The sequence below is a fragment of the Amblyomma mixtum genome, chromosome 7 (assembly GCF_055824585.1).
Source record: "Amblyomma mixtum isolate Tamu chromosome 7, ASM5582458v1, whole genome shotgun sequence".
Lineage (NCBI taxonomy): Eukaryota > Metazoa > Arthropoda > Arachnida > Ixodida > Ixodidae > Amblyomma > Amblyomma mixtum.
The window spans coordinates 10,441,981-10,465,887 of record NC_143018.1 but is presented as its reverse complement, the minus strand read 5'-3'; the positions used below and the strand labels follow the sequence as shown (position 1 = coordinate 10,465,887).

At 48.0% G+C, this 23,907-nt stretch overlaps 1 protein-coding gene and 2 non-coding genes across 8 annotated transcripts in view; 2 read left to right on the top strand and 1 right to left on the bottom strand.

The window, feature by feature from the left end:
- Nucleotides 1-23,907, bottom strand: part of Grip (Glutamate receptor interacting protein) — a 130,746-nt gene that overhangs the window by 30,606 nt on the left and 76,233 nt on the right. For 2 of the 6 annotated variants that reach the window (XM_089551673.1, XM_089551674.1), the window contains exon 1: nt 13,202-13,623. The exons of the other annotated variants lie outside the window; for them this stretch is intronic. In XM_089551673.1, the coding sequence (XP_089407799.1) occupies nt 13,202-13,427 (226 nt within the window). In that variant the 5' untranslated portion in view covers nt 13,428-13,623. Of the gene's footprint in view, nt 1-13,201; nt 13,624-23,907 lie in introns of those variants that run through there. 6 annotated transcript variants of the gene reach the window in all.
- TRNAA-AGC (transfer RNA alanine (anticodon AGC)) lies at nt 19,567-19,639 on the top strand. Its single transcript has one exon. It is a non-coding gene; the product is annotated as a tRNA-Ala (tRNA).
- Nucleotides 20,617-20,689, top strand: TRNAA-AGC (transfer RNA alanine (anticodon AGC)). The gene has a single exon. It is a non-coding gene; the product is annotated as a tRNA-Ala (tRNA).

The window sequence follows — 23,907 nt, the reverse complement described above, 5'->3', positions numbered from 1 at the left end:
CCACGGACGTCGATATAGTATGTGGACGTCAGAACAATGGGCTTCTTCGATTATCCGCCTCTGGCAGCCCGCGGGTTGCTTGCGGGCTGCCCGAGCGCGCTCGATTTTCTCGGGTTGCTCCGCCCACTTCCGGTGGCTGCCCGGAACGCGTTCGTTTTTATCTGGCTGGGCGGTTTCGGGCTGCCAGCCGGCGGCCAGACTCGCCAGGACGATTTTGTGCTGGCAGCGCTCGGGCAGCTAGCAGACGACAGAGAGGTGTACGGTAGCGGGAAGCTCGCGCGGCCATTTTTATAAGGACTAGAAGGACTGCGGTACTTCATGCGATGTTTTGCGCGATGCAGGCGCTTGTTTCGACTAGGCCACGGTGCATATCGACTGTGTCGCCTGCAATGGCACCTTTTGCGGTAGTTCTCGGTGTTTATTGATATGTTTTGCGTGCGTATGCGCGATCATATTTCGATCGTCTCACCACCTCGCAAGCACAATTGCTCGCTCATATTACGATCGCATACTTCTGATTCACAAAATATTTCGGCTGTTAATTTCATGCGCCCGGCGGATATTGCGATGTTGTTCGAGGCCTTTCACGAGAGCAACCGGATTCCAGTTCCGAGTACGCGTTGAGACGCGCGCATGTATGCATGTGCTGAACGTGTTTTACGAAGTGTTGGTTGAGCGCGATACGGGAGGTCTTCATTGCGTTTGGCGCAGTGCAAAAGTGGATATGCTTTGAAAAACGCTTGACTGAAGCATGTCCTTTATTAAAAGCCCTCACGAGCACATTGCTCGAGACATCTCTGCGGGCAATAATTGTCGCGCCGACCAAGTGCTGATTCTGTCGTCGCCAACTGTTGTACAGCTTCATGCTCGGGCCTTCTGCCACATATGCTCAAAATATCTGAGAATTACCCTAGGCATGCACATCCTCGCGTTTGGCTCATTTAAAAAAGAGATAAAAATGAGCTCTAGCGCTGATCGTCATGCAAACACGCGGAACGTGAGGCGCCGACACGCAGGGCTTTACGCCTTTCATTCCAGTGCCAGTTCTCTGCTATAAAGCTGTATTATTACAGAAACGACGCAGCTAAATTTATACAGTGCACCCGCTTGTTCTAGGTGGACGTTCAACAAGCTGATATGCGCTTTTGCCGAGATTATGCGTTCCTTGCCCGCAGCAAAAGCCGGCGGCCGACAGACTACAGTTTAACGAACGTATTCCGATTCTTTTCTGCTTACAGCTTACAGGAAGCAGGTTACGAGCGTAGAAATCGCAACGACCACAGCAGAGTCCACCAGGGTCGATCGTCGGCGGTCATACCAGTCATACTTACTACGTAGTAAGCAAACACGCAATAATCCGAGAGTACGGCTTGTCGTTTGATAAACAACGCACGGGCAGTTTTTCCGTCCTATGCTTGAAGCTTACACAGTGCACCGAAGGCACACGCTCGCGTTGTCGTTGCCGATGTATACGAGTGCGAGCTTGATCAGCTGCATGTTCTGCAATCTGCGGCACGCAGCCCTCAATAACTGCGAGTCGTTGTTTTCGATACCAAGCAGCCGATTCCTACCTTTCGCGCGTGAGACGCAGAACGCGAAGCTAGAGAGAGCATCTGCCCTCCGTGATCCGCGACTTGCTTGCCGCCGTGATTGCCGGCATGCTGGTTCCGGTGGCCGCCAGCCCACGTGATCATGATGCGTTTTCCTGTCAGAGGAGAACTTGCGGGCAGCCAGCGGGCTGCCCGAGAGCGGTTAATCGAAGAGGCCCAGTGACGGACGTTGATATACAAAAAACAATGCTTTCGCATTCCAAGCACGTGAGTAGTCTCAAGTGCCGTCCGTAATTTTTTTCTTACTTGTTTTCACGTATACTAAGAAATCAGAGGAGTATTTATGAAGTTCAGGAGCGTATTCCAATCTTTATGCGCCGCCGCGGTGGCTCAGCGGTTATGGTGCTTGGCTGCTGACCCAAAAGACGCGGGTTCGATCCCGGCCGCGGCGGCTAGAATTTCTTTGGAGGAGGAATTCTAGAGGCCCGTGTACTGTGCGATGTCAGTACACGTTAAAGACCCCCAGGTGGTCGAAATTTCCGGAGCCCTCCACTACGGCGTCTCTCATAGCCTTAGTCGCTTTGGGACGTTAAACCCCATAAACCAAACCAAACCAAACCAATCTTTATGCAAAGAGATTTGCTGAAGAACTTGGGTGAGCATTTGCCCGCTCACCCCCGTTCTTCAGCCGCACATTGTAGGGACGGCGCAGTCGTTGCTAGTCACAATGGCCACGTCGGCATCTTCAAAATCATGTGATTCGCTGTTTTTTCACAGACATTAGCCCAGTACGAAACCTAAAACACGTCGTCATCAACGTAACAGTTACCTTCGTCAGCTGGCAGGGGCGTATACAGAGGCCAGTGGCATTACTGGTGGGCAATATATCGTCGGTATATATCGTAGTATATCGTCTGCAGCCGGATGACAAATTTTCTTTCCATACATGCCATCCGATACAGAACGTTGCGACCAAGTTGTAGACATTGGAGCTGTCCTGCTGACTTATCTTCAGACTCGCACAAACACATTGTGTTAATGCATATCAAACCCAGAAAGGAGGAGGTTTTCTCATTTTAACGGCCTCCTCGTTTTCAACACGCCTTCGTCCATCAATCCCGGGAAAAAATGATCCCTCTAAATAAACAAACAAAAAAATAGTTTTTCTACTCGGCGTCTATGCGTCGCGCGAGAGTCGGGTTACGGCACCGAAAAAAAAAATAGCACGGCGCTGCTCACTTTGCTGGAAGTTCTCGTTTTGCACGCTTCTCGTTTCCGCCGCGCGCAAAGCACTGTGCCCCTCGCCCGGATGACAAAAGCACGCGCTTAGGAGCTGACTTTTCTTTCACGCGTGGGACACAGAGCCCTCGGAGCGATCGTGTTCGCGCGAGTGCACGGATAGGGTTACCCCGGAGCTGCGCCACCGTTGTCCCGCTCAAGGCCCCTGTCGCCCCGTAGCGCAAACTCAAGCGTCGCGCTTGTATTTTTCTCCCTTTCTTCTCTTTAATGTGAATATATATATATATATATATATATATATATGAGAGAAGCCAACAGCCACAGAAACCAAGGGACAGAGGGGATTTTTTTTTATTTATTTTTGTGCTGTTGTTCGATTTAGAATATTACTGACATATTCAGTAATATTCTAAATCGAACAGCACAAAAATAAATAAATAAATTTTTAAAAATCCCCTCTGTCCCTTGGTTTCTGTGGCTGTTGGCTTCTCTCATATTTATAACGAGCCCCTCATTCCCCTTCCCTGGTTTGCTATATATATATATATATATATATATATATATATATATATATATATATATATATATATATATATATATATATATATATATATATTTATATTGTCAATTTGTCTGATGCTCTCAACTTCGCGCGAATCCGTGGATCCGACTGTCGGTGTCCAGGAGTCTCCAAAATTCGTCTGCTTATTTTGCCCATGCAGACTTTGCGGCCGGTGTAATGTACAGTACGGACCTTGATACGTTTCATCTTATTTTGTAAACCTTACTGTGCGGTTCGTTCAACCCTACCTACTCAAAAAAAAAACGACAGTATCTTGCCAGAAATACGACAAAATGTTCTGTCGTTTATTCGTGACGACAGATTTCTGGTAGTACTGTATTATTTTTCTGTAGTTCTGTTGCTACGACAAGGAACAGCACATAACAGAGGAAATTCTGTTTCTAAAAAAATTTGTTGCTACTACAGGTTCGTGGTCAATAAATGGTACGAAATATCTGTTGTGACGATAGAAAATTGTCTGTTGGGCTTTTCCACAGGGTACGCTCAATACCATTCGAAATCTTCGTTTGAACATCACAGACAATGGGGGGGGGGGGGGGGGGGCGGGCGTAGTGAGAAAGCCGATCAGTTGCTTGATAGGAACTGGGCACCGTGTAGGCGGCAGCGTTTTAAGCCATACAGTCTGTATATTTTTATGTTTTTACAGCTTGTGCAGATTCTTGCATATTTGCGGTTTAAAACAACCGGAAACTGATGTACAGCGGGGTCGCTATAGTTCAGCTCTCTCTATGTCGTGTCACTCAGTCCCTATTTTACGCTCTTCCGTCACTTCTACACTTTAAATAGAAAGGAGTGGAACAGGAACTAAGCTGTCCTCTAGCGCACTGCCTTCTATAAAAGGGAATGCGCTAGAGGGCAGCTCAGTCCCTTTTTACACCCATGTAGGCGTATTCCTGTTCAGAAAGTATGTTGGCCAGAGTGTCTAAATGACCTTCTGCGCGAGCGTAACAATGTGTGCTAAATGAAGCATGGCGATTGAGTGTCGGGCCTATGGCTTTGGAGGCTGTGGCAGCTGTGTCGCTTCGTAGATCACACGAGAAATAGACAGGATAGACATTGACTGTGTAAGTGCACCGTAAGTTGCTCTTTCGCAAAAAGAGGCAGTGCGTTCTATGCCTTCAATAAATATTAGGCCAGTTAGACCCAAAATATCCCTTTTTAAGGCCCTTTTCCCCAGCAGAAGCTTGAAAACTTTGTCAGTTTGGAAAAGGCGAGGCATTTTCGGCTGTTAAAATTCCCTGACACTCTGTATAAATTCCCTTTTCCTCAACTTTTACTCATCCAATCTCCTGGAAACAAAAATGCCAGAGTTTTAACCGTTAAACAGAGTATGATGTACGAAAGCACTTTGTTTCGAATTAGCTCGACTATAGCCTAAACATTGCGTAACTTGTCTTTCGAATTCGCTTGGCTCCAAGTTTGGCACACAGTCTCCAGTTTCATTGAAACTCTTCATACCACGTGACGATTCAGTAGTCACCACATCTCCAAGACAATTTTTTTAAGCTTTCGTACCTCTTGGCCTTCCCCTGGCCACACCGTATGCAAGTAATTTCATCTCAAAGGTCAAAGGTCGAGGCTTCGGAGACCCATCGATTTTTTCAGGATTGCAGTGAACTAGTGCTTTCTCACTGAAATGCAAAATTCCGCGAATGAAACATCTTTGAAAAGTGATTTTCTACTTGTGTCCTAACGGTGTGACATCATGACCTTTGGTTTTGCTTTTCTTTCTTGTAAACTCGCCACCTTTTCAGTGTTCTACATATTTCTACACCTTTCGACCGATCTTTCGAATAAACATGGAGGTGTGCGCTTGCCTTTCGTCTTCACCCGCTGGTGTCTTTCAGCACACTTTATGGTGATATGTCGGGAGCGGAAAGAAGTATATATATATATATATATATATATATATATATATATATATATATATATATATATATATATATAGGTATATATATCAGATTTGTACGGCCTACATGTGCGTAGTACACACGGCATGATGGGGTTAACCGCCGAAAGACGCGTGCGCATTCTGCATATAGGCCTTCGCTCCCTGCGACCTTCGGAAGGGAGGGAGATGCGTGGGCGACACTGCGGTTTCTCCGAAACGTCGCAGCCTTCGAAGAAGAAGAGGAGGAGGCGTTGGCGCGTCTTCCGCGCGGCGCTGCTATGACTGATTCGCGACAGATGGTGTCGGCCCGAAGCGGCGCGGCTTCGAAACCCTCTATCCCTGGCTGCCATCTTTAGCCGCCCGCGGGCGCTGGGACGAACCGCGAGTGTAAAAAATGAGCGCGCCCAGCTGCTGCGGAGAACCGTGGTCTCTGTGCCCGCTTTGCACTCCGCACGGGAAAGAGCAAAGGCCAGACGAACGATGTTCGAGAGGCAAGAACTTCCGGCTAGGCCCTTCTGCGGATTTTTGAAATGTGAAACTTTTGTCTAGCAAGAGAACAGCAGTTCGCAATTGATGGCGCGGTGCTGGAATTAGTAGGAGAATATGTCTGTTAAGGACAGGTAGTGACAGCTGATCTGGATCATGAGAGGAAAATAACTAGAAGAATAAGAATGGGGTGGAGCACATATGGCAGGTTCTCTCAGATCATGAATGGCAGTTTACCGATATCCCTCAAGAGAAAAGTATACAACAGCTGTATGTTACCGGTACTCACCTATGGGGCAGAAACGTGGAGGCTAACAAAGAGGGTTCAGCTTAAGTTAAGGACAACGCAGCGAGCTATAGAAAGAAAAAAATGATAGGTGTAACGTTAAGAGATCGGAAGCGGGCGGAGTGGGTGAGAGAACAAATGCGGGTTAATGACATCCTAGTTGAAATCAAGAGGAAGAAGTGGGCTTGGGCAGGGCATGTAATGCGAAGGCAAGATAACCGCTGGTCCTTAAGGGTAACGGAGTGGATTCCAAGAGAAGGCAAGCGTTGCAGGGGGCGGCAGAAAGTTAGGTTGGCGGATTAGATTAAGAAATTTGCGGGAATAGGGTGGCCGCAACTGGCTAAGGACAGGGTTAATGGAGAGGCCCTTGCCCTGCAGTGAGCGTAGTCAGGCTGATGATGATGATGATTAATAGTTTCATTCATTTCAACCTGCCTTGTAAACTTTCAGGCCTGACCGCTTCACCGGCTGGTTAGGCTGCCCTTTGTACGCGTGCGCACTGCGGATGCACAAGTGGATAGATCACGTTATGTAGAGTGTCCACTGCCTTCCCCAGTAGTCCACGGTATCCGACAGATTCCCGCAAAACGTGCCCAAATTCTGCTCCAGGACACAACGTCTGACGGACATCCAGGAAACGAAAGCAAAAGAAAGTCCGCAACCCGTTGCCCTACGCATGCCTAGTGGATGTCTATTGACGGAGCTTTCATGCTTCAGGCAGTTTACATCCCGGGCGCATTCCGAGCGCGTCTTGGCAGAAAGTCTTTTTTTATGTATTTCACGCGATGCGCCGGCCGAATAGAAGAAAAAAACAGCAATCATCAAGATTGATTGTTTTATTTTGTGCCAGAGAGTGAGTAGGTTTGGTTTAGTTTATGGGTTCCCCTTAGGAAATTTTTTAGACAGTTTATTGACTGTCTATAGACTTCTGCGCTTAAAGTCTACAGACTCTCTCTAGACAAATCCTAGAGGACAGTCTGTGGCAATACAAATGCTATAGACCATCTATAGACATTCGATATATTTATGGCCATGCACTTTTAGTAGATATTTGTCTATAGACAGTCTATACACTATGAATAGACGAAAGTAAATAACTATAGAAAGGCAATAGAGTCTATAAGAAGCCTATAGACTGTGTATAGACCATTTTATACGGGTTTAAGGTCCCAAAACGACTCGGGCTATGCGAGACGCCGTAGTGAAAGGCTCCGGGAATTTCGACCACCTGGGGTTCTTTAACGTGCACTGACATCGCACAGTACACGGGCGTCTAGCATTTCGCCTCCATCGAAATTCCAGCGCCGCGGCCGGGATCGAACCCGCGTCATTCGAGTCAGCAGCCGAGCACCATAACCACTCAGCCACCGCGGCGGCCCAGAGAATGAGTAATTCAGGGCGTCCCCAGGGCGAACGTGTGCAAAAGCACTACTTGCAGCTGGACCATGTTATGCAAACGTTAGATTCCTGTAAATACTCCCGTAGTCTGGCTACTGGGCAAATGCGGCAGAGGGTTCCAGACGGTGAGGGGAGTCCCCGTGTGCGCCATTCTCGTCGGGTGACCGGAAAGATTATTTTGGGACAGGGGGCGTGGCTCACGCCACACGCTCCGCGTCAGCCCCCTGTCGTCTCCGAAAACGATGAGGTGGGGAGGTGCAGGACGCGCCTGTGTGTGCGTCTGCTGGGTGGGGAGCACCTTTTGTCACTCCCCATCCAGTACATCACTTGAACAGGAATGCAACATAAACTGGTAGCACCTTTTGTTATTTCCTGTTGGGCCTGGCATAAGCGGTTTAACTTCAACAGGAATGTAACACAAGCTGGTAGCACCTTTTGTTAGTTCTTGTTGGGCCCGCTTTAAGCGGTTTTACTGTACTAGAAGGGTAGCGGATCGGGCTAGTGGGTGCAGTTTTGACATTTTTTTCGAAGCGCTTAAAACAAGTTGGAAGTAGCGCTCGTCCCTGTCTGTTCCCTCTGCGTCCTTGCTGTTTTAGCACTTCGAAAAATGTCAATACTGTACTAGAAGTCAACCAAATCGGACTCGTAGCTGTGCAAGTCACCAAGTAGCCGATGGAAGCAAGGGAAAATGGCTGGAATCAAAGAGATGTGCCGCATTTCTCGGACAATTAGTCTATTACCCATTGTCTAAAAGTTGAAACAGCATGTAGTCGCAAGCGAGAAATTTCACGTCGAAGAACAATTCTAAATCCATTTTTTTTTGTCTTTAAGAGCCTAAGAAATATATAGTTCAAATGACCCCCCCTCTCCCAACACAAGACTGACCCATAAGTGCGGAAGAGCAAGGTTCCGGGCTAGTTGGTAATGCATTTAAAAGGAAGAAGCAGCGCGAAGAACCACGGACACGCGAAGAAACGACAGCGCTCGTGTGTGTGTGTCGTTTCTTCGTGTGTCCGTGGTTCTTCGCGCCGATTCTTCCTTTTAAATCCATAAGTGCGCTTTTGTGTAGTTGCTGGAAGCCAGCGAAAATCGTTATACTCCAACAGCAGTCCACAACAGTCGACTGATCCCATTACTTAAAAATTAAATATTATTGCTTCGCGGACAATAGATAGGTGCAAACTGTACGGAACTGCACATTCGAAGATTGTTTAATGCAAGGGGGAGGCTTTGTATGAATTGTCACACAATTGTACCTTGTACCTGGATTTGTTCGTCTGGGATAATTACGTGGCACATGCTAACATCGTGTTTCTCTGCAAGCGAGTTCGCTGAAGTTAAAGAAGCTTTGTTTGTTTCATTTTCTCGAAAAATATTGTAAAAAAAAACAACCACGCCGCGACCATCATGCGGAAATCAGAAGTGCGACTCAACCGCAGACAGGCAGAAGGGCCGCGAAAGACATGTGGGCATCATAATTAAAGTTGAGGATGCCGTAATTCTGGCGCATATTGAGACAGATCGCCGAGAGCTTTTCGTGGAGATTGTCCACCTTCCCTCTAAGGGTGCACGCGGGAAAAAAAAAAATAACCAGCTTCTTTTAAAGTAATCGGTACTCGTGCAGCTGTAAAGCACTAGAGACCTACGAAAGCGTAAAGCGGTCTAGAAAAGGGTGCAGCTGTAACTGTCGCACCCCGCTGTATGGGTAGTGTTCAACCATTTTGGAAGGGGGCAAGGGTGCGAGTTATAGACACTTAATGCTATAATGTTCAACTGACTGGTGCACAGCGCGACACTCGAACAACAACACATCCACTCCTCTTACAAAACTCGCTCTGATCCACTCACTCGCTCACACCGTTCTGCCTTTCATCCACAGAGTAGGCCTAAGTGGGCGCGAGACAATGCCTCTCTCGGAGCGCCCTCTATCTCGTTACCCTGCGGTGCGTGTATACATGCGGGGCGGCAAGCAGCGTCGTTGATGTGATTGCAGCAGCAGCAGCATCTTCCACTGCCGGCCCCGCACTCCGGCCGTCGCCCTGCGCAGTGTTTGGGCAGACACCGCTAATTTCGCGAGAGAGGCACAAGCCGCAAGTAATCGCGTAGGCAGGAGGTCCCTAATTTGGTTACCGTCAGAGAGAGCTTCCACAAATCGGTCTCTGTGCCCTGCCTGCAGGCCACGCTTGTTGGGGCAGCAACGCATCCTCTGTATGTGTGTGTGAATGTATGTGAGTGCGTGTATTTCAAGACCACTCACACTGTCGACGGCTGTGCTCTCCACTCTGTTTCCAGCAGGTCTCCATGCTTGCAACAGCCGGCTGTACGCAATGACAGAGCGGAAAACGCCCCCTTATTAGTTTTGACGCGAGTCACGTGACCCTATTCTTCTGCAAGGAGCGCCAACTTGGTTCTAAGTTGTCTGATTTGATGTGTGCGAAGGAAAACCGGCGCAAGTTTCGGGATACGGCGCGGCTCGTTGGGTCTCTGCTTTTAGTGCATACGCTTTCGAGGACTAATCGAGGCGCCGGTGGAGAGGCGATATGTACAGCCACGAAAGTGGCAAGGCTTGCTGTAATGTAGGATAAGCGCGTTGGAATTGGACAACACGCATCCATCTCGGCACGTCCAGAGATCCGTTTATTCTGTTGGAAGAGTTTTTTTTTTAATTATGGCACATTTCTGAACTGTTCGCGATGTTTTTTCGGGTACTTACCGCGGGATCTTTCTCATGCACGCAAGAAGCAACAATCTTTACAGACGCCAATGCGTATGGGCAGTTTTAACAGAGGCGGAGTCATTATAACAATGCTGTCTCGTATACCGTGGGGCATTTGCCAGCTTGTTTGTGACAGAGTTAAGAACAGGCGGCCACCCATAAACCACGCGAATACGCGATATCTTCCGACTTGTAAAGCTGTGCAGATGTGGATAGTAAACGTTAAAATCTTGTAGCGAGAGCTACATTACCCGAAGTCTCGCCGTTTCGGCGCCTTCGGCGCCTTCGACGCCACTTGTGTGCATGCGCGAGGAGACGAGTGACGTCACAGCCACGCAGCTGGTGCGCCGCGCCGCTCGCATACGACCGAGGGGAGCCGCCGAGTGACGTCACAGCTGCCGGCGCCGCGCGCCGACGCCGCTCGCCTCCGACCGAGGGAGAGACTGCAGCGAGCGTTACTATCCATCTCTAATTGGTGAAGGAGCTTTAGCAGTGGCCAGTTGTAAGCATGGCCAAACAACGTGCTGAAAGGAGCCATATCACAGTTGACGTAATTTCTTCTAGTGTTCTGAAAAGAAAAGCGAACGCTAGGAATTTTTGTTTATCACAAATGAATTTGAATAATTTGCGCTATTAATGTTTTGTTTTGCTTGAAGCATCGGTAAACGCGCTTAAACGAAAGTTGTCTTTTTTTTTTACTTATGATCAGTGGGCCAAAAAGACACGCATATGTCTGTCTGGCCGACATAAGCGTGTTATGAACGACTTCTCATCGGCACTGGACAAACTGCTGCTTCTTTTTTCTTTTAAGCAACTCATTTAAGCATCTGGCTCTAATCTACCCCTTACATACATAGGCCAAATGCATCTTTCAGGCCTGCGAACATAGTCTGACACGCTTCTCACTACATCGGCCGGAGTGGAAGAGGTGTCGACGACCGCACGCGTGAACACCCTAAGTTCTTGACAAGCAAACACGTGACAAGACACCCGGCTCTACATTGCCATTAACGTCAATGTGAACCGCCCACCAAGAAATACCAAGGCGAACGCGAAAACTAATCCTCGAAACTGTTCACACTGGGAATATCGACGACACACGCGTGAGTTTACCGACTCCTTCGATGCTGAACGACGAAATGCCGCTTTTATCCGAGCACTTTGTTTTGCTCTTTCCTGTATATACATTTTTGTCTTCGTACTGGCGAGAAAACTGTATACACTCCCGGTTTTAGTCGGCTCAGCCGGCTGTTTCCGTTCCCAAGTCATGTCCTTCGCTGTGCCTCCTCATCTTTTCAGCCACGATCAAACGAGCCCGAGTGTGCAGACTCCTGCAGCTTTGTGCACAAGAAGCTCCGTCTCCTTGATCTGTTGGGCTGTGCTCGGTATTTCTCTCGTGTTCGCATCAGTTTACCTTTCCTCGTCCCTCCTTTCAGCGTGTTCTTCCCGTACTGCTACGACTGCAATTGCTCCCCGAGCATCGTCCGTTCACAGCCTCGGTTTGCGATTAGTTCCTCGGCTGCTTCAGCACCCTTCTCTTCGATCACTTGTCGGGAACGGTCGCGTTTCTGCGACTTGTGTACGCACACTACACATGCAGCGCATACAAGCAACCACCTCCCCCCACCGCCTTACCCCAATCGTTTCCAGACCTGGCGATTCTGGTGCGAATAGCAGTATAGCGCCTAGCTGGATGAGATTGATTTCAAGCGGCCCCTGCAATATCACCGCCGTTTGTGTATTCGGCCTATAGCAGGGAGCAGTAATTGGCGCAATCCATATGCCGGCGACGTATTGGCGGCGCAGCCGCTGATGCCAGCCGCCCTTGCTGCCTCCTGCTTCCGGATTGCTGTTCGACTGCGGATGCAGTTTCTTGCCGCTGGTGTCCCATGCATACGTCCCGAACGACTCCAAATACTCCACCCGTTTCGTGCTAGGCTATGATCAATTCGAATTTGTTCTCCAATCCAGGCTTCTTTCTTTCTTTCTTTCTTTCTTTCTTTCTTTCTTTCTTTCTTTCTTTCTTTCTTTCTTTCTTTCTTTCTTTCTTTCTTTCTTTCTTTCTTTCTTTCTTTCTTTCTTTCTTTCTTTCTTTCTTTCTTTCTTTAAAAAAAAAGAATCCTCATCGCTTTCAGATACCCTGAGCACTGCTGTGAAATAATTAGTCCCAATCATAATTCTTTAACGGCGCTGGTCATTTGTGCCATACTACCAATAAAGCGCTATAGTTGGATACAAGTCAGGAAGAAAGCGGCTTTTCCCCGTCAAAGGACCCCCTTGCAGCCACTGGCGTCGGCCCATGCTCATCAACGTGCTAGCTTGACAATGCAGGGAGTGGCAGATGAAAGGAATCAGCTTAAACCAAAGACAATTGAGGCAGCGAGCTATGGAAAGAAAAATGGTTGGCATAACGTTCAGAGGCAGGAAGAGTGCAGAGTGCATCAGGGAACAAATGCGAGTTAATGACATCCTAGCCGAAATGAAGAATAAATGCGCATGGGCAGGGCATGTAATGCGAAGGCAAGATATTCCAAGCGAATCCAGCTTTTCCGCCGAAAGTTGATTGCATTGCAAGAGCATGGCGGCCCACAACCTAGTTTCAAAGGGGAAGGTCCTAACATCCGTTCATCATCCGACTTTGGCCCAATCAGATCGCCGGAATTCAATACGTGGGTTCGATGGGTAACCACTGCGGAAAGCACAAAGGACAAGGGGTTCACGCCGGGCACAGCGCTAGTTGATCCCGTGTAAACCTATGTTTTTTGTCTGTTCTGCTTTCCGAGATAATTACCCTGTCAGAGCCATTTCACAAGGAGCAATTAGTCCAAGTGTAAGCTTATACTTGAACTAGTTAATGCATATGTCTGCGCAGCACAAGACGAGTACAAAGGTTGAAACACGAGACAAACGCCTTGCCTCGTGTTCCCCGTTGTGTTTGTCTTGTGTCGAGCATACCTATTACCTAGATTCAGTCCAAGTGTAGTTTATAGCTGTTACAGGGGGTTTACGGGAAACTTCTCATCTGGTTTGTCCGAAGAACCGCGATTCCTACCGTGAGCCAGGATGAGCAGACGACGCTTAATCCACCGCCAGACTCGCGAAGACTGTCTCCGTCTGTCCGCCGACGTCGAAGTCGTCGTCTGCCTGCAGAAGGCGTTGCCTCCCACTCTACCGCCGTTGTGCCGCGGTATGGTACCAGACCTTTGTTGTTCGCCGTAGCAACAGCAGCAGCAACAACACGATTCGCACCGCCCGTGTCCGTTCGCGACGCTGCTCATCTCATCAACCGACCGACCGCCCTACAACACACAGCTGCGTCCACTACTTATTGCTTCGACCGAATCGACAAGGCACCAGGCTCACGCAGAGCAGGCACAAACAGCACGTCGAACTTCAAACACACACACCACGCGCACTCACTAACACGCGAGAACCAGCACGACGCCGACGTTTCGACAAACACCGCGATGCACAGCGGATGGAAGCTCGTTTACAAACAGTCACATAAGAGACAGGAGTCACGCAGAGACTGCAAGAGTAGCAGCAGCGACTGGCGCGACACATGTGGCGGGCGGCATGCGCGCGGAGTGTTGCAGACGAGAGCGGCGCGCTCGCAGACGGGCCATCGGGCTTTTCGTCTTCACTTTCTTCGGCCGGCGGCTGTCATTGGACGAGGTCGTGTTTCCTTCTTAATTCATTCTTCGTCGCTTCGCGAGATGGGTGAGGGTGCGAGGCGTAAGAGCGCATAAGATGGCGAGGTGGCGGTGCAATGCCAAGGCCTCCCCCCCCCCCCCCCCTCCCCCTTTCGTGAACATATCCCGGGAACAGCGCTTGGACTCTTAGGCACGCACGGGACTTTTGCTGCGAGGTAGCTAGAGCTTCCCTTTCCCTCCACTCTCTGCAGACGAAACGTGAGAACATAAACCACATAAACTCAAATGCTTTCCCCCTTCCCTTGCTGCCTCCCTGAATGTGTTGCTCTTGGGGCAACCAGCAACTCTGCCCCCAGTTTGACCCCTCTATTCCTTGCGAAATATACGAGGAGACGGAGGGTCTTTTGAAACCAGCGCCCCTCTGCGGCCTTTCATTGACTCCCGTCTCGCTCAATCTCTCTCTCCCTCTCTCCCACACACTGTTTATGGCTGTGTCCACCTTCTTCTGGTTGTTTTCTTTTGCTCTCGCTCGCTCACTCCTGCTCTGGTTTCCACACGCTCGCTCCTGCTCCCGTGAGCTGACTTCGCTTAATACGTGAATCCCGCTTAATACGACCCGTCCGTTTAGTGTGTGGATTGAGGAGGCACTCGCGTGGATCTTCGCGTTCTTTCTTTATCTACGCGAAGTTTGTTTCCAAGTCTTTTTCAAGGTTGGGAGACGACTGTTGCATAGAAACGAGTTCTTCCAGCGTTGTTTCGGAATGCTCGCCGCTCCGTGAAGACGCCGGGCGAGGCTGGTTGATGGATCGTCTTCGTTACCGCGTGCGAAAGTGATTACGCGGCTTGTAATCCATTTTCAGTGTTACCGTCGAAGAAAGAGAAATGCAAACAAAGGTCTGCGCACTCCGGAAACAAATACGGAAACATTCAGGCACTTATCGGCATGCACAGAAGTTAGACGAGAAGTTCGTGGAACATTCAAGCACTTATCGGCATGCACAGAAGTTAGACGAGAAGTTCGTGGAACATTCAGGCACTTATCGGCATGCACAGAAGTTAGACGAGAAGTTCGTGGAACATTCAAGCACTTATCGGCATGCACAGAAGTTAGACGAGAAGTTCGTGGAACATTCAGGCACTTATCGGCATGCACAGAAGTTAGACGAGAAGTTCGTGGAACATTCAAGCACTTATCGGCATGCACAGAAGTTAGACGAGAAGTTCGTGGAACATTCAGGCACTTATCGGCATGCACAGAAGTTAGACGAGAAGTTCGTGGAACATTCAGGCACTTATCGGCATGCACAGAAGTTAGACGAGAAGTTCGTGGAACATTCAGACACTTATCGGCATGCACAGAAGTTAGACGAGAAGTTCGTGGAACATTCAGACACTTATCGGCATGCACAGAAGTTAGACGAGAAGTTCGTGGAACATTCAGGTACTTATCGGCATGCACAGAAGTTAGACGAGAAGTTCGTGGAACATTCAGGTACTTATCGGCATGCACAGAAGTTAGACGAGAAGTTCGTGGAACATTCAGGTACTTATCGGCATGCACAGAAGTTAGACGAGAAGTTCGTGGAACATTCAGGTACTTATCGGCATGCACAGAAGTTAGACGAGAAGTTCGTGGAACATTCAGGCACTTATCGGCATGCACAGAAGTTAGACGAGAAGTTCGTGGAACATTCAGGCACTTATCGGCATGGTGGAAATTTGGGCAAGTCGGTATTGATCCATAAGAGTAGCGCAAAACCAGGACGACGGACACAAGGGGAGAGAACACACACCAACAACACAGGCGCTGTGTTGTTGGTGTGTGTTCTCTCCCCTTGTGTCCGTCGTCCTGGTTTTGCTTATCGGCATGCACAGAAGTTAGACGACAAGTTCGTGGCGTGCTCAGTAAGGCTGAATAACCTTCGTTTCCCTATTACCGCTTTCAATTCCGTCAGTGAAATAAAACTCAATTAAAAAGATACAGCACGAAAAAAAGTTATTGAACATTGTTCATACTACTGGGTATTCGAACTTCGAACACCTTGTACTGTAGTACTATCAGAGAAGATCGTAAGGTGCAATGTAGAAACAAAAAATGCTCGGTTGGAGTCACGCAACTCAAACGATGAGTCACAAGCATACTCTGTGCTATATTTGTTCACAAATTAATGGTTCGAGCGTACCGTAACCTCGACTGCGTCCTACCTAACTGTTCGTGGAACTTTCCGGAATCATTTTGTTTTAAGTGAGCACCGATGTGCCTCCAACAACCGTGTTTTTATCTCGCCAAAGAAAAAGGCATGATGATAAGGAAGAGAGTAAGAGGGAAGGCAAGAAAAATAAAGGAGTGAAGGTAGGATGGAACAAAAGAATGAAAGGAAGGAAGGAAGCAAGGAAGGAAGGAAGGAAGGAAGGAAACGAAACAAAACAAAAAGAAAGGGGAAAAGAAGACAGAAGGTAGAAAGAAAATAGTAAAGAGAAAGAAAGAACTAAAGTGGAAAGAAAATAACAAAAGGAAGGAAGGAAAGAAAGGAAGAAGGAACGAAGGTAGAAAGAAAATAACAAAAAGAAAGCGAAATAAATAAATAAAGGAAGAAGTCAAACACGCAGAAAGGGAGGAACGAAAGAAGGAAATGAACCTAGAAGCAAAAAAATAACGTGAAAGAATGTTCACATTGCCAATTTAAAAAAGTAATGTTGTAATAAAGAATATTTTTCAATAGTAATTACCAAAGAAGTGCTAACAGTAAGGACAGAAATTGGCACCATTTCAGAGTGTTATCCACCGATTATGCGCGGAATGCTTCAAGTTCACTGCCCGCCGTATTTAACCATACCTGTAGACTATAGTCGAAAATGAAAACAATTACGAAAAGAGACCGATCCAAACTACGTCAAGTCGACGGCCATACCGGAGCGGCCGGTACTGCGAGGAAGGAGGGAGCATACACACTAAACGGAAGGCGAAAGTCCGCGTTAAACCTTCTCCGCGTTGTGTGGAACGCGGAGGATTTATTTTATGCGTCGTATTCCTCCGCGCATAGCACAGGAACCGTCAGATTCCCCCCCTCTGACCCCCCCGAACCGCGTTCCGAGAAAACGTGTCCCCGGTTTTTTTGCTGGCCCTGTTTTTGCTTTCTGATGCCGTTCTTTATATTCTTTTTCGGGCAGCTACGTACTTGTTGTCCCCGTGCCGGTAAAGCGCCCCCTCACGACACACGTGTCCTGCCCGACGTCTCCTAGCTGTTCCACGCCTTGCGAGATTGCATAGACGGGACGCAGGAGGCTGACCTGGGTGTCTTGTATGTCATGCTTTTCGCGCGCGACGGGGGACACGCTTGCTTGGCCCTCCTCCGAAGTTCTGCCATCGCGTTTTTTTTTTCTCGAGCGATAAATAACCTGCTCTACGTGCAACGATCGCAGCAAATAACTATTGTTCTCTGATCATGCGTGCGTATGGGGCCTGTATCGATAGATTACCGCATTGTGACAACAAAGACACTATATTTCCACTGATAAAGGAGCTTTTATAAGCTAGCAAAAGCAAGAAAAGAAAAGAGGTACTGGTGTCGCCATCATCGGCCGATTTTGGCAATAAACTGCCGTGCGCCAAAACAGTTATTTTGTGCGGATTCCAGAGAGATTTAATTTTTTGCGAACTGTGGAGCAACCATACACTGCCGCCAATTAGCTTCTGTATACAGGGTGTTTCACCTAAGACTTTCTGCAATTTTTAAAAATAAGCTATTTGAATTAGATGCGCGCTTTTTCTGGCATAGCATTGTCAGTGGTGTAGTACATCATAATTCAACTAAGACGTGCTAACTAGCAGGCTTGTTAACCAATATTTAATAGTTAACTTTTAAACTATTACCGTTGGGCTCCTTAATTATTGAGAGGCATGCAGCCCACCGTAAGTAATGTCCATATCCGTTTTTAGAATTTCGAGAACGCGATTATCCTCGGCGCTGTGGCCCAACAAATTTCGCCTACATCGCGCCAAAATACATGCGGTTTGAGAAGCTTGCAGGCAAAGCAACCTCTCCAGTGAACCTAACTCGTCGAAATAGCCAAAATTTGTTGGGCCACAGAGCCGAGGATAATCGCGTTCTGTAAATTCTAAAAACGGATAGGGCCATTACTTACGGTGGGCTACATGCCTCTCAATAATTAAGGAGCCCAACGGTAATAGTTTAAAGTTAACTATTCAATATTGGTTAACAAGCCTGCTAGTTAGCACGTCTTAGCTGCATTATGATGTACTACACCACTGACAATGCTATGCCAGAAAAAGCGCGCATCTAATTCAAATAGCTTATTTTTAAAAATTGCAGAAAGTCCTAGGTGAAACACCCTGTATGGCTGGTGATGATGAGGAGCCGTTGGAAAGCGGTGTTGACGAAAACTGCGTAGCCAAGGCTTTGTATCGCTCTCCTGAAACATTTTGAGAGATTGTGCAGCCGTGCCCTGATTGCATGTCCTCACACGCGTCTTTGTCGTATTAGTGTACCTGTACTGCAGCGTCAGGTTTTAAAGGCTTCTTGGGCAAAGATGGCATCATTTGCACGAAATGACGTGATAACCACGTGAACAGGTCACATGACTTCGCGGCGGGATGATGTCGCGTATTTTGATATGTCACACAGCCTAATTCGTGAATGACATAAGCCATAAGGCGCATGACCCATTTCTCAAGTTATGTCATGACTCATAAGCCCCTCACACATGACCGCAACTACACGTATGGCACCTTCCATTATGGTGTTGTTCAAGGCTCCAGTTGACCGCGCCTTCCGTGAATTTCCTGACACCCTAGCCTTTGTCTTATTGTTTTTACTAAAGTGCGGAACTTTTCATCTGATGTTTTGTAACTGGCATAAAACAGGGTTACCCCCACGGGTTCGTAAATACCGCTTTATTTAGGCGATTTACTGTCATCCCTTTTTTTATTTTTGCTGGGACTGTGAGTAGTGCCAGAAGTTTCTCATCTTGGAGGCTGGAATGTCGTCTCGGTGACTGAAATCTTGGCAGCCCACCAGTTTTTTTCAGGCCTCCTCGCGCAAGACGACGTTTTCACAGCCATCTCACAACTTGGCACTAAAGTGGATAATACACAACTGTCACCAGCCAGCCAAATGCGAGATCATATTTCTAAGCGCGCTCTCCTTTCCCCTTACGACGCAACGCTGACGTCCTAGAAAAACTCATTGTATTTGCTACCAGAGGCTGAGGCTGTTGTGTTCGAGTATACCGCTTCCTCTTCGCGGGGCTAACGTCGTGTGATACGTATACGGCAGATGTGAGCGAGCCAGCACAGAAAATAAAAATAAAAAAAACTTCGAATCTGCTGTCAGGGGTCGCAGGGATGCTTGAGAAACAGTGCGCTTTCTGCTTTGCCAACCAAGGTTGTCGGTCGGAGCACAATTCAAGCTACTCGATGGTGTGAAATCCGCTTGCAGTGCAGCTAAAGTGCAGCTAAAGAGCAGCTAGAGTGCAGCTAAAGTGCAACTAAAGTGCAGTGCAGTACAGCGCAGCGCGCTGCACTGACTTCTGCCTTCAGTCAGCGTCTGCCTGTCGTGCTCTTGCCGATGTACTTTTTGGACGAGAGCTGCACGTGCAGTCCCTGTTGCTGGAGGTCGTGCCAACCGGCTAGCGGCGACTATATGGAAACGGTGTCGAAGGGGTGAGCGCGTTGTTTCCCCTCTCCCGTTCGATCCCATTCATCGCTTTAAATTTCCTTGACTCCACGCAGTGCTCCTCGTCCGGGGGTGTAGCTCAGATGGTAGAGCGCTCGCTTAGCATGCGAGAGGTACTGGGATCGATACCCAGCACCTCCAAGAGGATCTTTTTTTTTTCTCAGTGACGTTCTTTCGTTGTACAAGTAAAAGACCAATGAAGTAAGAAGTCACAGGGTAACAAATTGAAGCTGCAGACTTCCAAGTTCGCATCGCAGCCGTTGGTGACGCTGTGTCTGCCATTCTGCCAGGCCGAATCACCCTTTAGCCATAAACATTCTTCCTAGTTAGTATTTTTGGGGCCACTGTGGTGCTTGGGTTTAGCTCGGCAAGGGGATTGTTATTGCCCACTGCTTCTGCCTTTTGTCTTTCTTTAGTCACGTCAGTCAAATAAGATTAAGAGAGACACATGACACACCGCTAGAGGTTATATGGCATCCCTGTTAGCCCTGTGTCATGCTTCTGTCGTGTGTGTCTTCTTCGCATTGCTAGTTTGGAGTTCGTAAAGTTGGAGACGACCCCTGCAAGAAAAAACGACTGACCAGCTATACATGTTCAGTACTGCTTCGTGTGTCCGCCTATTCCGCTGACATATGGCTGAGTAACAACCAGCCAGATTTAGTCACGCCACGGGCCATCCTTTTGTTGCGCTCGTCAGTTCGTCCTGTTTCAATTGGACTAGCACAGACAAGCCTACGGAAGAAGCTCCTTCAACTGCATGCAGGCCGTTGTTGCCGCCGGGACCCCTGTAGAAAGCCTCGCCCTCTACACCGCCTTGCAATGGTTTTCGGTGGGAACAATGTCTAGTGACTGCATGGGATAAGGATCACTAGCGAAGCATATCACGCCAACTATGGTCAACCTCTGCCTCTCATTAACCGGTCATTACCTTCTGCGCATATAGAAATGGACTACATATACAAGTGCCGTCCCTCAAGGTCCCGATTGCCGACTTGACGGCGGCGCGCTGCCAAGTTTTCCGAAGCGGTGTCGACGGAGAAAGGGCATGACAGGTCTCTCCCCCGTTCGATCTCCTTTACGGCTTTATATTTCCTTAGACTCCGCAGTGGTCTCCATCCGGGGGTGCAGCTCAGATGGTAGAGCGCTCGCTTAGCATGCGAGAGGTACTGGGATCGATACCCAGCACCTCCATGAATGTCTTTTTTTTTTTGCTTTCCTTAAAATGTGGTGATGGTGTCGGAATTTTTGTCCTCTGCGCAAGGGTAACGTATGGCCATAGAGCGCTAATCAGATGGTCCACTAAAAATCAATAAAAATATGTGGTGTAACTCCAACTGTCTAAAGAGTGCATAGAAGAACAAAGGCGCAAGAGAGCCTGTTTATAATAACGGCTTAATGTTAGAAGAAGGACATTCCCAAATATATACAAATATGTGACACAAAGTGTCAGCAAAACAACTCTACATTCTAGACGGAGCGTTTGCATCACGGCCGTTGGTTCCTCATTGGCGCTCGTATCCATTCTCTTTGGCAGACCTTATAGCAAGAAGCGTCCTTCCTAGCTAGTATTCGGACACTCTGGGTGGGGTGAGTTCAGCTGTGAGAGCAGGATACTGTCGGAACTCCCGGGCTGGGCACTGTTATCTTCATTTCTTTTTTGATGGCCATTCTGCTCTCTGTCAGAACTCCGTGGGATGGGATATTTTGTGTTTAATTCATTTCCGGGAGTTCCCCCATAGTTTTTGCCGAAACTCGGTGTTCGTCTAGTCATAACCCGATCCCTTTGATAAAACCAGTTGCAAAACTTCCGATAGGGGGAAGAGGAGGAGGAAAAACTTAAAAAAAGTGAAGGGTAGCTGGGTGAGCTTATGGGTGGGGTCCTCATTCCAGGGCTTCACTGGCTTCAGCTGCCCTGCGGACCTGTTATATGAGGACCCGTTGGTTGTCCAGGTTATCGCTGGTCAACAGCGCCTCCCACCGCTCAAAAGACGCGTTTTCAGTCTGCAGAGTGTTCGGTGGACGTGGAGGCAAAACTTCCGATACGGTCCATGCATTAAAGAACGGCTGTTTGATTGGGCCGAAATTCGGGAGGTTTACCGATTTTAGCGACTTCCGTGGTCAGCAATGTAAACTGTGTCCGAGTTACAAACCTTGAGATTATTGATAAAGGCACAGCACCTGGTAACAAAATCAGTGAAACAGGTGCAGTATCAAAACTTTGTAAACATAACAGTCCGAGAGGTAAAGAGGTAAAAGCAAAAAACGTTTTGTTTAAGAAGGTAATGGCGACAATGGGTGACAGCTTCAATTGGTCGCTTCCAGATGGCGGGGCCATCTGGAAGGCCCTGGAAAGTGGTCACTGGTTCTAGTCACTTTTTGAACCGGAGTTTCCTAATTGCTAACAGTGTACAATAATACCGAATAAAGTCAAAGCGACAAAACGCAGGAGAGAAGCTCTGAAAACGGCTGGTTGTATATAAGCTGACGCCTGGTCAAAGCCACCTGTCACGCTCCTATCCTGTCTTCTTGATCTTGTACTGTACTAGGGCAGACACGACTCGTGGACGAATAACGTCGGGCTACCGATATTGCTCCTTCAGTCCAGCGCCGTGTTTGTGCCAGTTCCGCTGACACGTGGCTGAGTGACACCCGACCGGCTGTCGCCATTCACGTGTCTCCCTTTCGTGATGGGCGACGTTTTGACCTATGTCTCCCAGTTTATTGAAGAGGAAGCTGCAAACGTCATCCAGTATAAGGGAGGAGAAGTGAGCGAGACTTTAATGAATACAGGAGATATCAGTATAGGGAGCGCTATCTTATTTATATGCACTATATCCCTTCTCTACTCAACACGTCCCTGCCTGACAGGGCGTCGCCACGGATGAAAACTATTAATCGTATGGTTGACATCAAATGGCAATAAAAGATTGTGTTTGAGGTAGTGGGCGAGCTACGAAAAAGGGCGGTGTAAAAATTAATTCGTAACCTGGACTATTTGACTGGTACGTAATATAAGGGAGAGCGTAATAAGGGTGTAATACGACAGAGAACCAAAAAGACGCTCCTTTTCTATTGCCTCCTATACGGCATCTCATTTTTCTCACTTTAACGACCATTCCGAAAGAGGTGCCTTTTCTTTTTTCAGCCTAGTTTCCTTTCTCTTTTTGTCGTCAAATGCAGCTCGCAGCATTAAAAGTGTATTTCCGCTCCATTCTGAGTTTAAAACCTCCCTGCTTTACCGCCCGCCCACTCCTTTTGTGTCGGAGTCTTCCCAGTCAAGCTGTCCTCCAGATTCGGTTTCCGAAACGGTTGTTTATGGCGGCCAGTGATGTTTTCCTTCTCTCTCTTTCTCTCTCTCTCTCACAGACACACACCTTGTTGTGTCGCGCCGAAGTGAAGCAGCAGCCCCCCCCCCCCCCCCCCCCCCCCCCCCTCCATTCACCGTGTCTGTGTCTCAATCTATAGATGGCTATACTATCAAGCGGCGGATCCCTGAAGAAGAGAAAAAGCCGAGCGGGGAGGGCCAGTCGGCCTACCCCTGAGGCCATTTCTCGTCCTCAAGATGTGGCGCAACTTCCTTGTCGCTCTTCCATGTGTTCTTGCTTTATGTTACAGTATTACTTCTTATTTTCGCTGATTTTATCATTTTTTTGCTTAGTTTTTTTTTCCCGTATCAGTCGGTCCCGGCCTCTCTCTCGGCTGCGCGTGGTATACAACCAACGTGGAAAAGCAGAATGAGAACACAATTGATCCTCTCTCTCTCTCTCTCTCTCTCTCTCTCTCTCTCTCTCTCTCTCTCATATATATATATATATATATATATATATATATATATTCTCTCTCTCTCTCTCTCTCTATATATATATATATATATATATATATATATATAGAGAGAGAGAGAGATGTGGAGATATTGAAGGCACAAAAACACGCGGCCCGCAGCCATTGACAAATGGTCCCACTCCTTCGGCTAGTGCGGAAGGTTTTAGCTTGTTCTGCCGTTGCTGCATCGCGCCGTGTTGTAGGGGACGTCGCCGTCGTTTTGAAAGCGCACTCTCCCGTCTCAGACCTGGCTCGTCCTCCTTCAATTCTTTCTTTTCCTTTTTTCTGCCCGGGCGCAGACTTTGTGTTGACTGCTCCTGGGCGTCTCCCACGGTGCGGTAGTAGCAGTAATAGTAATGGTGGCACGTTTTCGCCCGCGTCTTTGCGAAACGGCATACTTTTTTTTGCTTTATTTGCTTTTTTCTGCGAGCTCCTTTGTGCCACTGTTTTCTCTCAAAGTTTCTTTTCTGAGTCTCTTCTTCAGTTTTTCGTTTTCCGGCGACGTATAGCTGTCAAGGCGAAGCTACCCGGCTCATGTGTAATTGTACATGGTAAGCAAAAAAAAAAAAAAATGGGTAAAATGGGTG